The sequence below is a fragment of the Heptranchias perlo genome, chromosome 8, assembly GCF_035084215.1.
Source record: "Heptranchias perlo isolate sHepPer1 chromosome 8, sHepPer1.hap1, whole genome shotgun sequence".
Classification (NCBI taxonomy): Eukaryota; Metazoa; Chordata; class Chondrichthyes; order Hexanchiformes; family Hexanchidae; genus Heptranchias; species Heptranchias perlo.
Genome location: NC_090332.1, coordinates 27,014,854 through 27,030,406, shown reverse-complemented (window position 1 = coordinate 27,030,406; position 15,553 = coordinate 27,014,854). Strand labels below are relative to the sequence as shown.

General features: G+C 41.3%; 1 protein-coding gene across 4 annotated transcripts in view; it reads left to right on the top strand.

Moving 5' to 3' along the window:
- Positions 1–15,553, top strand: part of ubr2 (ubiquitin protein ligase E3 component n-recognin 2) — a 125,322-nt gene that overhangs the window by 15,432 nt on the left and 94,337 nt on the right. For all 4 annotated transcript variants that reach the window (XM_067988833.1, XM_067988832.1, XM_067988834.1 and 1 more), the window contains exons 2-4: positions 2,029–2,288; positions 10,306–10,384; positions 15,358–15,468. In XM_067988833.1, the coding sequence (XP_067844934.1) occupies positions 2,029–2,288; positions 10,306–10,384; positions 15,358–15,468 (450 nt within the window). The remainder of the gene's footprint in view (positions 1–2,028; positions 2,289–10,305; positions 10,385–15,357; positions 15,469–15,553) is intronic.

Genomic DNA, 15,553 nt, shown 5'->3' with positions numbered 1-15,553 from the left:
ATATAGTTTTTTCCCCAATTTCTTCATCTTTTTCTGAAAACTGATTTCTGCTGGAATGTGATTTCACTGGTGCTATTGACTCTTCATGAGCAAACCTCAAGAATGCTGTGAAGTTGATATGCCTTTGGACATGTTACTGCTTTTTTTGTGCAGCAAATTATCAAAATTTGTAAGCCATTATATAAAAAAAATTGAAGTCAAATTTTATTTACTAATCCGAATACTAGGATCATACAGGAAAGTACAATACTGGAAAAGACCATCCAGTCCACCTGGCAGGTCCCAGAAATTAATAACACTCAATTGTCCCCTTGCTCAAATATTTATCCAATTCTCCTGTAACTTTTTCCATACTGTCTACCTCCTGTTCCTCTCTGGATAGTCCATTCCGCACGTTCACCATTGTCTGTGTAAAGCAGTTAACTCTAAACTCTTCGCCGTGTTCCTCTTCCAAGCTTGAGCTTTGAGTGTTTTGCACTGCCTCCAATGCCTGGATATCTTTGCTATAATACGGCAACCAGACTTGTATATTGTAAACAATTTTACAACACCAAGTTATAGTCCAGCAATTTTATTTTAAATTCACAAGCTTTCGGAGGCTTCCGGCTTCCTCCTTCCTCAGGTGAATGTTGTGGAAATGAAATCCTTGAAATGAAATCGCATTTATAAATCACAGAACAATGCTTGGTGATTACAGACAGTCTTTTCAACTGCCCGTTGTCAAGGCAATCAGTGTGCAGACAGACAGGTGTTACCTACAAGGTCTCCGAATATACAAATCACCAAAAAAAACAGAGATAGAGAGGTAGAAACATAGAAAAGACAGCAACTGACCCGTTATATTAAAAACAGATAACATTTGTTCGCTGGTGGGGTAACGTATAGCGTGTAATGAACCCAAGATCCCGGTTGAGGCCGTCCTCATGGGTGCGGAACTTGGCTATCAATTTCTGCTCGACGATTTTGCGTTGTCGTGTGTCTCGAAGGCCGCCTTTGAGTACGCTTACCCGAAGATCGGTGGCTGAATGTCCTTGACTGCTGAAGTGTTCCCCGACTGGGAGGGAACCCTCCTGTCTGGCAATTGTTGCGCGGTGTCCGTTCATCCGTTGTCGCAGTGTCTGCATGGTCTCGCCAATGTACCATGCTCTGGGATAGACACAGACTTGTATATGATAATCCAGGTGTGGTCATACCAGTGCCTTGTGTCAGTGGTAGACTCTGGCACCTGAATCAGAAGGCTGTGGGTTCAAGTCCCACTCCTGGAACTTGAGCACATAATCTGGACTGACACTTCAGTGAAATGTTGAGGAGGTGCTGCATTGTTGGGACTGTCTTTCAGCTGAAACACTGAACCAAGGCTCCATCTAAACGTTAAGGTGGACCTAAAATATCCCATACCATTATTTGAGAGGAATTAGGGAGTTCACTGCACATGCTGGCCATCTACTTCTCAATCGTGATCATCAAAGCAGATGAGCTGCTTGTGGAAATTGCTGTTCACAAATTGGCTACATAAGTGACATTTCTGGATGTCCTGTGAACTAGAAAGGTGCTATATAAATACAAGTTTGTTCTTTGTAGACTTATCACCTCCTTGGACTTGTGCACTATCTGGCTATACAAGAACAACGACTTGCATTCATATAGTGCCTTTAACTTAGAAAAACATCCCAAAGGGCTTCACAGGCGTAATGAGGCAAATACATTCTAAGATCTGGTCAGCTTTTCTTATTGCGGCCATATGTTGTTGGCTTCCTTGAGCTATCTACCGGAGCTAATCTCAAATTTATTTAACTTGTAATGAAAATTAATTGATTTGCTATGAAAAGTGTAATGGATACGGACAGTGCTCATGTAAACGTTAGAAGAAATATTTGTCCATTCACTCCTGATATTGCTAGCTCTGTACACTTCTTACTGAAATTGCTGAGATTAAATTTCACATTTGGTTTCTTTTGAATGTGAACATACGTTTTAAATATCTGCTGCAAGAATCAAATATTTGTGTGACATTGTCTTCTTTCTTAGAACTGGCTTCAAGCAACAGATCTGACCAGGGATGTGTACCAACACCTTGCCTATTATGTACCAAAGATTTACTGTAGAGGCTCGAACCCTAATCCACTTAATGAGGAAATGTTAGCTCAGCATATTCTGTTGGGGCCAATGGAATGGTATTTGTGTGGAGAGGATCCTACTATGGGAATGACCAAACTTGAAAAGGCGAACAAGTCATCACAACTCTGTGGGCGTGTTTTCAAAATTGGAGAGCCGACCTACTCTTGCAGGTACAGAAATCATAGCAAGTTACATTCTGTTGAATTCCATTTGTGTACATTTGGTATTGTGGCCGGTGTGGATAATGACAAAAGTCTTTGAACAGGAATCATACCACAATATCAGTGTTATTTTAATATTTTATCAATTGTATGTGAAATTTTCATGAAGTTGCACTGTAGAAATATTGTTTTTCTCCAATGAGATTACAGTGAAGTGTATTGGCAAGATTGTGATTTTTTTTTACTGTGTTCATGTTTTTTTTTAAAAAAGTACAGTTTTGGGTTTTGTGCTTCCAAACTTAGCTTAAATTGTTCCCTACAGGCAACCAAATAACACTCAGGTGAAGTATTGGTGCTTCTCGGCCTGTCATTGTTTATAGTGATGGAAGCAATTTGAGATGACAAATTAAGGTTATTGTGCAACATTGAAGAATATTTGTTTAAAAGGGGCTAGTGACCACGTTCGTGATGTATGCGTCCAAAGCCACACAGTTCAGTTCAACTTGGTAAGTCAGACAGTGTGTGTAGGCCATCCCAAATTGCATCCGAGATGTTCTAGTTTCTGACTTGTAGATAACAGAAGAAAAGAAAATAAACTCCCCGTGACTATCTTTGGAACGAGTGACAATTTGGCCATTCCCAGTTTGCATTGCTGGGAGGCCCATCTGTGCTGCTGTATGCTCAGCGCTTATACTGATGGCATGATTTATCCCTATGATCATAGAAATGAGCATTTGTAAACCCAAGCTGTTCCTCATTCTACTCAGACTCTGAAGAGGGAGAAATGTTCCATTTCCAATTTGGTCTGTGGGTAGAAATCCCAACATTTAAAGCTAAGCAGCCTGTGCTTCCATCTTATTGTAGGCTTGGGTGATTGTGACAATACAGGCATATCTCAAAATTTACTGTGACATAATTTTAGGCTATTTTAATGAGTTGTTCCCTCTGGCAACAGTCTTGCTGCACTTCCTTTTTTTTCATTCTCTGCTTGAACTTGATATTTTTGTCCAGAGCTGTGATGCTTTGAGCTGAATTTGGAATGTGGAGTCAGAGTCGGAGTCTGAGCCTGTGCAGTGCACCTAATTCCCAAGGTGCTTCTGTACCAGTAAGCAATACTAAGATTTTTTTTCCCCTTCAGTTTATGCACAAATGTTTTTAATTGTTTGAAGAAAAAGCAAGTGGGCAAATGTCAAAAGCTTTACTGAGGGAAATTCATAGTGTGATATTTTAGAAGAGAAAGGTAGTTACAGCCTTTGTATTCCATAAACTTCAGAAAGTGAAGCGAGAGGGGTACGTGCATGGGAGGGAGGGAGAGAGAGAAATTTTCCAGATTTTTCCAACTCGAATTGACCTGGGTTTATATCTGGCTTTTCTCCTGTACTAGGAGATTACATGGCTGCAGATGTGGAATGTATGTATTATGATGCATGAAGCATCACAATACTGAGGAGGACTGAGACAAAATACAGGAGGACATTAATAGGTGTGTAATTGGCAAATGAACTTCAATATAGATAAGTGTGAGGTATTACGTTTCGGTAGGAAGAATAAGGGGGCCACATACTGCTTGGATAATAAGAGTCTAAATGGGGTAGAGGAACAGAGGGATCTGGGAGTACAAATGCACAAATCACTAAAAGTAGCTATGTTGGTTAATAAGGCCATTTTAAAAAAAAAACCTAGCACTGGGGTTCATTTCTAGTGGGATAGAATTGAAAAGCAGAGAAGTTATGTTAAACTTGTAAAGAATCTTTGGACCACACTTGGAGTACCGGGAACAGTTCTGGTCTCCATTTTACATAAAGGATATGGAGGCAATGGAGAAGGTGTAAAAAAAATTACTATGATGATATCAGAACTGAGAAGTTATTCCTGTCAAGAAAGATTGAGCAGGTTGTGGCTCTTTTCTCCATGAAAGAGAAGACTGAGAGGTGACCTGATAGAGGTCTTCAAGATTATGAAAGGGTTTGATAGGATAGACATAGAGAAAATGTTTCCACTTGTTGGGGGAGACCAGAACTAGGTGCCGTAAATATAAGATAGTCATTAATAAATCCAATAGAGAACTCGGGAGAAATTTCTTTACCCAGACAGTTGTCAGAATGTGGAATTTGCTGCCACAAGGAGTAGCATAGATGCATTTTAAGGGGAAGCTGGATAAATACATGATGGAGAAAGAAATAGAAGGATATGCTGTTAGGGTCAGATGAAGTAGGGAGGGAGGAGGCTCACGTGGAGCATAAACACGCACATGGACCTGTTGGGCTGAATGGCCTATTTCTGTGCTGTAGAGTCCATGTAATTTTATGTAACTATGGGACAGTCTGGATGAGCAGTAGGTCTGTACAAATGTATGAAAAATTACGGACAAAGACAAAAGCATAGGAACCAGGGTGGATCTGAGTGACACAGAACCAGACATTGGTAAAGAGGCGCTCTACCTTCACTGCGGTGAGGAGCAGAGCGTCGATTTAAAAAAAAATTAGGCTTTTTGCTGCCCTTGCTGTACGTAAGCTTGTGCTGTTTGTGTCCTATGCCTTGAATTTCTTAATTAAATATTGTCAATTAATACAGATACTTGACCTAGCTCAAGTGTCATATGATATTGTTTTCCAGAATGGCTTGCGCAAATATAATTTACAGTGGGCACTTGCGATCTAGGATCTTGCTTTCACCTAGGACAGTACAGGTTGCGATTCATGTGTGTTGGATTGGTGGCTGTCCTGTGACATTAAATCTGATGCCACTGTAATTGGTTGTGTAACATTGGGCTTAGAAATTGCTTTCAAAATAACGGTGAGCCCAACAGTGTTCACCGTTATTAGTGGTGAAATTGAAGAGCAAGTTCCGGTGACCGCACATGCGCAGTCAAACCTGGAAATCCGGAACTTGCTCTTCCTGGTTCACCGGCGATCTGACAGCTTCGCCTTGAAGGGACATTGCCGGCTGCAATCAATAGAATCAACACACCAGTGCCAATTTGCTCTCCTGCCCAGCTGGAAATTAACTAATGTTGCCACAAAATAGGTTTTTAAGTCTAAACTAAGTTTTAACAGCCTTAAAGACTGCCAAACAACCTCTCTGAAACTAAAAAATTAACTTTTAAAAACGTTGAGTCTCATTTCTCCTGATTTTAATAGGTTTTGGACATTTAAAAAATTAAAACTTTTTTACTTTTTCCTTCTGTCTCTTTTATCTCAGTCTTTTAATGTTATCCTCTCTTTATTTTGCTTTGTCATTTTTTTAAAAATACCTTTTATTAGGCACATTCGGGTTTAGTCTACGCTGTTTGTCTGTGAACTGCACTTCCTGGTTCTGTGTGGCTTGCTTCAAGCTGATTGGTTGAGGAGCCTTAGAGATCCTTTCACCACTTGCACAGCCAGGGAAAGAACGCTGGTGTTATTTGAAGTCGCAGTTCAAGGAAGTTGCTGCAAAAAGAACGCGGTAACTTAATGGGTGAATTTAAATCTAGTGAGCGGCGACCACTGCTGGTTCATCGCTCGGGGCAATTTACAGGCCAATAAGTTTACAGCGCCTCCTACAGTGCAAGTCCTTTTCAATCTAGTGACTGCTCACCATTTATAAAAAAAATAGATCAATGAATCAATTGCTGCTGTATCTTGAGGTTTCAATCCAGTGTTTTTTTATATGATGATGAAGAGTCTGTGTTTAGTAACAAGTCTTATAGTCCCCACTTCACAAAGATTCCAGTAACATTGAAAGTAAGACCCAAGTAACATCTTGCCACAGTTGGCAGCACTTTCACCTTTGGGTCAGAAGGCTGTGGGTTTGAGTCCCACACGAGGAGTTTCAGATGATAAGATACTCTAGTTCAGTTCTGTGAGACTACTGCATTCTAAGAGGTGTTGTCCACATATGATGTTAAATGTAGGCCCTGTGCCAGCAGTTTAAGTAGATGTTGAAGATTCAATTGCACTATGTGAAAAGCAGCGACTTCTGGTAACCTGGACAACATTGCTTCCTCAAAAAACACCACCAAAAACAGAATTACTGGTCATTCATCGCATGTCGGTTTGTCAGAATCTAGCTATGGTTACATATATAACCGTCACTGCACTTCAAAATTATTTATTGTATGTGAGGTGCTTTTGAAACATTTCTGGAAAGATGTGATGAGGTGCTTACATAATTGCAAGGTTTTTTTTGCTTGGAGGCAGGAAGGAAAATTTGGCAGGCAGGTTAACCTGTGCAACTCCTGAGAACAGGTTGTTGCTCACATTGGTTGGGGAATGGTGTGTGCAGAAAGTAAACCTAAAAAGACGAATGAAAAGAAATTTAAAAAGCAGTCGGTGAGGTTACCATAAAACAACTTACGGATAAGAATGTTTCTGTTAAATTGTTATAATGGAATGTTTTTTTGTGTGTGAGACTTAAACAGATGAAATTATAACGTAGGTGTGTGAGACAATTATCACAGTCCTGATCTATAGAGTTAACTGCAGTTAATTATCACTTCACAGTTCCCACTGTGGAACATGTTTGAGAATGTGTTTAAAAGCTAACCTACTTTAAACCTACTGAGTGGAATAAATAAAAGAACACATTCTTGATGCCTTCCGAACTTTCTTTCATTTGTGTGAAAGATCATCATAAGACAAACATTTAGTTTGTACAATGTGGCTTTAGTTCTGTCCGCTCTGTTTTTCAGTATACAGGGCTCCTTCTGTAGTACAGTGACATCAACTAGTGTAAAACTGAGCCAGGTCCCAGGTTTGATCGTTAGTCTGTTAGCAGCACAGTTGGGCTCACTACCACTGGCCTGGAGAGGAGGAGAGAATGTCAGCCAGTGTTCTCGCTACTTGCTGTCCGGTGACTCCTTTTGGAAGTAGTGCTTGTGGGGATGTGGGATGGAAAAATGTTTGGGCTTAATTGTGATGATCTGCTGCCCCGTCCAGATTTGTATGTAAAGAATGGCCGTTTATGTGAGGTACTGGATGGCCACTGGCTGCTGTGGAACCAGAGAACGGCATGACTCAGTAGCTTTGTGGGGAAACAAACCTGAAGATGGAGAATGTATTTAGTGCTTAGGTTATTTCATATTAATGTTGCCAGTTTTCTCTCCTCTCTTGTTCTCAAAGATGTTAACTCCTTACTGGGATATGGTTACACAGGTGCTTGTTGCCCCACTCTGCTTTGCTCAATTGGGCATTATTCTTAGTCCAAAGGACTGGAAGGTGGAAAATGTTCCATCCTTGTTTAAGAAATTGGAAAGGGGTAAGCCAGAAATTGTAGTCCAGTCAGTTGTTCTTATCTCGGTTATGGGTAAACTTCGAGCATCCATACATAATAAGGCTGAAATTAGTGAACAGTTAGAAAGGTGTGGGCTAATCCATGCTGTATAATGCATGAGTATAATAGTATGGTAATGGTACTGAACTAGCAACCCAGAATTCAAATCCCACCGTGTGAAATTAAATAAAATAAATCTGTTAATAATGGCCCAGCAGCATGAAAAATAACCATGAAAACTGTTGGATTGTCGTTCTTCCAAAAAAAACAACTGGCTGACTAACATTCTTCAATAAGAGAGCCCGTCATCTCTACCTGGTGTAGCCAGTCCGTGGCTCCAGTTCCACAATATGTGGTTCACCCCTAATGCCTTCAGAAGTGGCTTAGCAAGCCACTCAATTGTGCAAACAATCGCTATGAACCAGAAGGCCCAAGACCACCACCTCCTTAGACCGACTCGGGGCAGCTGGGGATTATCAATATATATGACTTTGCCCACATCCCAAGGGGAAAGAAAACAAGTCAGCATGGATTTGTAAAGTGCAGGTCATGCTTGACTAAGTTTATTGAATTTTGGCAGGCGTACACAATGTCGTAGTTATGAAACAGGGCAACTAGGGATGAGCAATAAATGCAACCTTGCTGGTATTGCCCACATCCCCAAAACAATAATAAACAAAATCACTAGATAAGGAGAATGGTGTGTATATGGATATTCAAAAGCTATTTGATAAGATGCCTCAGATTTGATAGAAAGATTGAGGCACATGGTATTAAAAAGAACATAATCTCTTGGATACAAAAATGGTCAGGAACAGAAAAGAAAGAGTAGGATAAATGGGTATTTTTCTTTTAGATAGGCAGGGAGTGAGACTTTTTTTTCATTCATACAAGTCATTTTTGACATGGGCCCCAAGAGGAGTTATGGTCATAAGCTGGGAGGAAAAATGCAGGAGGATATAGGTTGGTGAAATAGATCGGTCGCAGATGCAGTTCATTGCAGAGAAATATGAAATAATCCATTTGGGGAAATGAACTCCGAAAGGAAGTACACCCAAAAGAGTGAAATTCTTAAAAGTAGTGGAAGAGGTATCACTAAGTATAAACGCACATCTTTAAAGCTGGGTGCGCAGGTAGAAAAAGCCATAAGAAGGCAAATGGATTTGATATGCAAGAGCATTAAATATAAAAAAGCAAAGAAGGATGTTGAATTTGTACAAGCCATTGGTTAGGCCACAGTGGAGAATTGTATGCAGTTCTGGGCACCCATTGTAGGAAGAGTATTGGAACCACAGATGGAGTACTGCAAATATTTACTAGAATTATACCAGGAATGAAAGAATATAACAGTGAAGAAAGGATTTTTAAAAAAAAAGTGGGGCTTTGCTTACGAACAAAGTTACAGGAGCTCTAACCCAAGCTTTCAAGTTGATAAAGATGTTGAGAGGATAAGTAGTGAATAATTGATTGTTTCCCCAATCGGTGAATTGGTAACAAGGGGGCATAGACTTGGAATTATCATGGGAAGGAAGAGGTTTGAAGTAATTTTCTCAGAGGGATATTCAAATATGGACTGCTTCACCACAAATAGCTATTGAGGCAGCCCAGGCTGAATAGTTTACAGTGCTGTAATTTCTATGATTCTATATATGGACATTGACGATGAATGGCAGCGGGCTATTGGACCCCAGGGGTAACAAAGCCGAGTATGATCTTGTTTACATCTAATACTTCCATGCACCTGCATTTCCAGCCAGTGGGGGAACTAAGCACGTTATTATATTAACTTAAATGAGAGTTGACAGAGATAAGGGAGGAGATTTATTAGGCATTGAATATTATTGAAGGAGTCATTCAGCATTGGAACAGTGCTGGTATTTTGAAAAAAGGATAATGTGCCCATGTCCAAAAAGGCTAATAAAAAAGACACACACCACCACAGAGCTATTTGTCTAGCCTGTTCTATGCAAAAACAATGAAATGATTATCAGGAGTAAACATGAGGACTGTTTGGACAAAAATAACTTGGTTGGAGGAATGATAAGATTCCAAATGAGGTGCCCCAGTGGTCAATCACTGGACCACTACTGTTTTGAATTTCCATCAGTAACTTGGATTCAGAAACATAATCAAATTGGCCCCCTAGTCTGAATCGAGCAAACTAGGAGGACAGTGGGATCAGAGGATGCAGCTCAGGCTACAAAATGAGTTAGACAAAATATGTGAGTGAGCAAAAGAATGGCAAATTAAATTTAATGTGGGCTAGTGTGAATATGGAAAAAAAATGGACAGTGTCAAGGCTTATATGTAAACAGTGGTCACTTGGACAAGATACCACAGGGTAACCAGTGTCCATGGAACTGTACTCCAGTAAGGTTGGTGCTTTCCAGAGGAAAAGTAGAAAATATTGGCAGAAATGAAGGCATGAAAATTATGCTAGTTGGGAATGTCTATCTGGTAGTACTGCAGAAAAAGCATTCTTTGCATTGTTGCACAATGGCACCTTACATTTCATTCGTGAGAAGACTTTAATTTAAAAAAAATCCCCAATTATTGCTGCCTTCCACTTCCTCATTAGCTGGGAGACTGGAATGCTCAATCCTGTGTGATCTTTCAATGAATTTCCTGGAAGTATGTTTAATTAGTGTGAAGAGACTTGATAACTTAATGTCCTGTATTGCTCAGCTGGGACTCATTCTGGAAGAAAAAACTATTTTTTAATATAAAAAGCACATGATACCAAGCATAACATGAATTTTTTTTTCCTTTATTAAAGGGATTGTGCAGTAGATCCAACCTGTGTGCTATGCATGGAATGCTTCTTGGCCAGCGTGCACAGAGAACATCGATACAGGGTAGGTTGTTTAAGTACTCCCACTCTTCGTTTCACTTTTCTGTTTGTTTTAGGCAATGTTTGCGTCTTATCTGAAGCAATGCACTGAAATTTCAGGTGCACAGTTCAAGCAGTGACTTGATTACAAATAGACATTGAGCATAAACCGTTCATTGTATCTGAGAACAGTTCATTAATATTAAACAGAAATTTAGGTTCCTTTGTAGCGTAGTAACTTAATGCATCATGTGGAGGAGTACTAAGCCATCAACGCAGGCAAAGTTCCACATTTGATTGCTAATTTGTGCTAAATTGCCTAATCTCGACACATGTGATATGGACACTATAAATTTGCTTGTGTGTTCTTGGACTGGAGGAGGGAGGAAGAAGCCAGGGGTGGTCCTCTTCATTGCTGACCATCAATTGCACAGTTGGGTAGCTTGGAGACGTGCAAAGAATGGCCTTTTCGAACAAAGTAACAGAAGCGTGCCGATGTACTTGAGCATAAATCAGTGCTTTCAAACAAGAAAAAAGGAGAAAAATGATGATTACCGACCCAAATGCTTGTAAAATCCTACTCTTATATTGCTATTGCCTGATAGATGAAAAGAAGTGTAATACCTCAGAACAAATGTAAAAATGAAATATATAATTGTGTTTTCATGATGGATTACAATTTGTAATCATCTTGCCACTCCTGCATACCCTTCATTCACCTCCATCCCTACCTCACCCCTACAGCTGCTGAAACCCTTGTTGGTGCCTTTCTCGTCTCTGGTCTTGACTTTTCCAACGAACCTTTTGCTGGCCGTACAAGCTTCACTCTACATAAACTCCAACAAATACAGAGCTCTGCAGTTTGCATCCTATCCCCACAAAGTTAGAATCATAGAATGGTTATAGCATGGAAGGAGGCCATTCAGCCCATCGAGTCCTTGCTGGGTCTCCACAAGAGTAATCCAGCTAGTCCCACTCAACTGCCCTCTCCCCTTGGCCTGCAAATTTTTTCCCTTCAAGTACTTATCCAATTCCCTTTTGAAAGCCACAATGGAATCTGCCTCCATCAGCTCCTCAGGCTGTGCATTCCAGATCTTAACCACTCGCTGTGTTTTTAAAAAAAAAAGTTTTTCCTCATGTTGTCTTCGGTTCTTTTGCTTATCACTGTGAACCTATGTCCTCTGGTTCTTGATCCTTCCACCAAAGGGAACAGTTTTTCTCTCTAAACTCTATGGATCCTTCATGATTTTGAATACCTCCATCAAATCTCCTCTCAAACTTCTCTGCTCTAAGGAGAACAACCCCAGCTTCTCCAGTCTATGCACGTAACTGAAGTCCCTCATCCCTGGAATCGTTCTGGTAAATCTCTTCTGCACCCTCTCTAAGGCCTTCACTTCCTTCCAAAAGTGCAGTCACCAGAAATGGACACAATTCTCCAGTTGTGGCTGAACCAGTATTTTATAAAAGGTTCATCAGGACTTCCTTGCTTTTGTACTCTATGCCTCTATTTATAAACCCAAGAATCCTGCCTGCTTGTTTAACTACATTCCCAACCTGCCCTGCCACCTTCAATGCTTTGTACACATATACACCCAGATCTCTCTGTACCTGCACACCTTTTAGAATTATACCCTTCAGTTTATATTGCCTCTCCTCGTTCTTCCTACCAAAATATATCACTTCACACTTTTCTGCGTTAAATTTCATCTGCCCTGTGTCCGCCCATTCCACCAGCCTGTCTATGTCCTCTTGAAGTCGATCACTATCCTCCTCACTTGTTCACAACACTTCCACGTCCAAGTCATTTAATATATACCAAGAAAAGCAGTGGCCCTAGTACCAACCCCTGGGGAAACACCACTGTATACCTCCCTCCAGTCCAAAAAGCAACCGTTCACCACTACTGTCTGTTTCGTGTTACTTAGCCAATTTCGTATCCATGCTGCCACTGCCCCTTTTATTCCATGGGCTTCAACTTTGATGACAAGCCTATTATGCGGCACTTTATCAAACGCCTTTTGGAAGTCCATATACACCACATCAACCGCATTGCCCTCATCGACCCCCTCTGTTCCCTCATCAAAAAAGTCAATCAAGTTAGTTAAACATGATTAGCCTTTAACAAATCCGTGCTGGCTTTCCTTTATTAATCCACACTCGTCCACGTGACTGTTAACTTTGTCCCGGATTATCGTTTCTAAAAGTTTCCCCACCGAGGTTAAACTAATAGGCCTGTAGTTGCTGGGTTTATCCTTACGCCTTTTTTTGAACAAGGGTATAACATTTGCAATTCTCCAGTCCTCTGGTACCACCCCTGTATCTAAGGAGGATTGGAAGATTATGGCCAGTACCTCCGCAATTTCCACCCGTACTTCCCTCAGCAACCTAGGATGCATCCCATCCAAACCGGGTGACTTACCTACTTTAAGTACAGCCAGCCTTTCAAGTACCTCCTGCACCAATTTTTAGCCCATCCAGTATCTCAACTACCTCTTTTACTGTGACTTTGGCAGCATCATCTTCCTTGGTAAAGACAGATGCAAAATACTCATTTAGTACCTCAGCCGTGCCCTCTGCCTCCATGCGTAGATCTCCTTTTGTGGTCCCGAATCTTTCCCACCCCTCCTTTTACTACCCGTTGACTGTTTATATGCCTATAGAAGATTTTTGGATTCCCTTTTATGTTAGCTGCCAGTCTATCCTCATACTCTCTTTTTGCTCCTCTTATTTCCTTTCTCACTTACTCTCTGAACTTTCCATATTCTGCCTGGTTCTCACTTGTATTATCAACCTGACATCTGTCATACACCCTCTTTTTCTGCTTCATCTTACTCTCTATCTCTTTTGTCATCCAGGGAGCTCTGGCTTTAGTTGTCCTATCTTTCCCCCTTGTGGGAATGTACCGAGACTGTACCTGAACCATCACTTCTTTAAAGGCCGCCCATTGTTCAATTACAGTTTTGCCTGCCAATCTTTGATTCCGGTTTACCCAGGCCAGATCTGTTCTCATTTTGCTGAAATTGGCCCTCCTCTAATTGAGTATTTTTACTCTAGATTGCTCCTTGTACTTTTTCACAGCTAAACTAACCCTTATGCTACTATGACCGCTGCTCCCTTACTGTTCCCCCAATTGACACTTGCTCCACTTGGCCCACCTCATTCCCCACAACCAGATCCAGCAATGCCTTCTTCCTCTTTGGGCCAGGAACATACTGATCAAGAAAGTTCTCCTGAACACTTAAAAAATTCCTCTCCCTTAACTCTAACCAAATAGATTCTGTCACCCCCCTGCTCCCCCCAACACTTTCTTTCCTTCACTAAGTTTCCTGAACACCCTGCATCCAGGAATTTTTAGTACCCAATCCTGCCCTTTTTTGAGCCAGGTCTCTGTTATCACCACGACATCATGTTCACATGTGGCTAATTGCGCCTGCAGCTCACCACCGTTGTTTACTATGCTTGGTGAGTTTACACACATGCACTGTAAACCTATCTTAGACCTTTTTGTATTCTCTCTTCATCTTACCCCACCTAATATGTTTCCTATGTTCCTAATACCATACTATTTCTTACTCTTGTGCTATCTATCTCTCCCAATCCTTTGTGTACCTTGTTTTTCCTTTCCAATGCTACATCCTGGTGCCCATCCCCCTGCCAAATTAGTTTAAACTTTCCCCCACAGCACGAGCAAACTTCCCCACGAGGACATTGGTCCCAGCTCTGTTGAGGTGTAACCCATCTGGTCTGTACAGGTCCCACCTCCCCCAGAGCTGATCCCAATGTCTCAGGAATCTAAAGCCCTCCCTCCTGCACCATCTTTCCAGCCACACATTCATCTGCTCTATCCCCCTATTTCTATACTCACAAGTGCATGACACCGGGAGTAATATGGAGATTACTACCTTTTGAGATCCTGCTATTAATCTCTTTCTCAGCTCCCTAACATCTGCCTGCAGGACCTCATCCCTCTATCTACCTATGTCGTTGGTAGCTCTGGCTGTTCACCCCCCCCCCCCGCCCCCCTTCAGAATGTTCTGCAGCCACTCAGTGACATCCTTGACCCTGGAACCAGGGAGGCAACATACCATCCCGGGATCACGTCTGCAGCCACAGAAACGCCTGTCTGTTCCCCTAACTATTGAATCCCCTATCGTTATTACTCTCCTGACCTTCCTTCCCCCCTGCCCCACCTTGTGCAGCTGCGCCACCCATGGTGCTGTGGACTTGGTCTGGCTGCACTCCCCAAAGGAACCCTTTCCCTCACCAGTACTGAATACCAGTTGGAGAGTAAGATGCACTCAGGGGACTCCTCCACTACCTGACTGGTCATCTGTGCTCACATATTGCCTCTGCTCTTGCCAATCTCTTTTGGCTGCCCATCCTTCAGCCCATCTGCAGATTCTTCAATGGCCTTTCTCCTCTACATCTCTGCTTACTTCCTCTGATCTTCCAGCTACTTGGATTTTCTTTCCCCCGGCTCTACCACCAGTGGCAGAACTTTGAGCCATCTTTCCCTTCTCCTGCTCTCTCCCTATAACCCTCTGCCTTGCTACTTTTCTCTCCACCTTCAAAAGCTTCCTTAAAACCTATTTTTTCAACAGCACCTTGTGCAGCCTCCTAATCCCCTCCTACTCCTGATGACTCACAACCGTGAAGAGGTTTGAGACATTTTACTTTGTTGAAGATGTTATATAAATATTTGTACTCAATGTAAAATCAGATTTTGTTGCATTTGGCAGGCATGCTTATTTGATATGCAAACAAAACTACTCATTTTAAAATCTGGTATGGTCAAAATTAAACCAAATTTTTAAATTTTATGAATAAACAAGTATAAATGATGCTTCAAGTTGTCCTTAGTGGGAATGACAGTAGGAATTTCAACTTGTTTGCAATTGCATCATGGCATTCTTCAGGCACAACTTTTTTCTCTCGCTTTGAATTGTTTCCCTAATGAGGATATGCATTTTAATATGACCATGCATGTTTTTGATCCAGATGACTACGTCAGGTGGAGGGGGCTTCTGTGACTGTGGCGACACTGAAGCCTGGAAACAAGGCCCATATTGTGTGAAACATGAACCGACTCCCTCAGGAGCTATGGAGGAGGTATATCATATTTTCTTGATCAGTTATTTAAAATGACATTGCTTATTTTTACCTATCGTACTTCCTCATACATGTCCCAGATGTT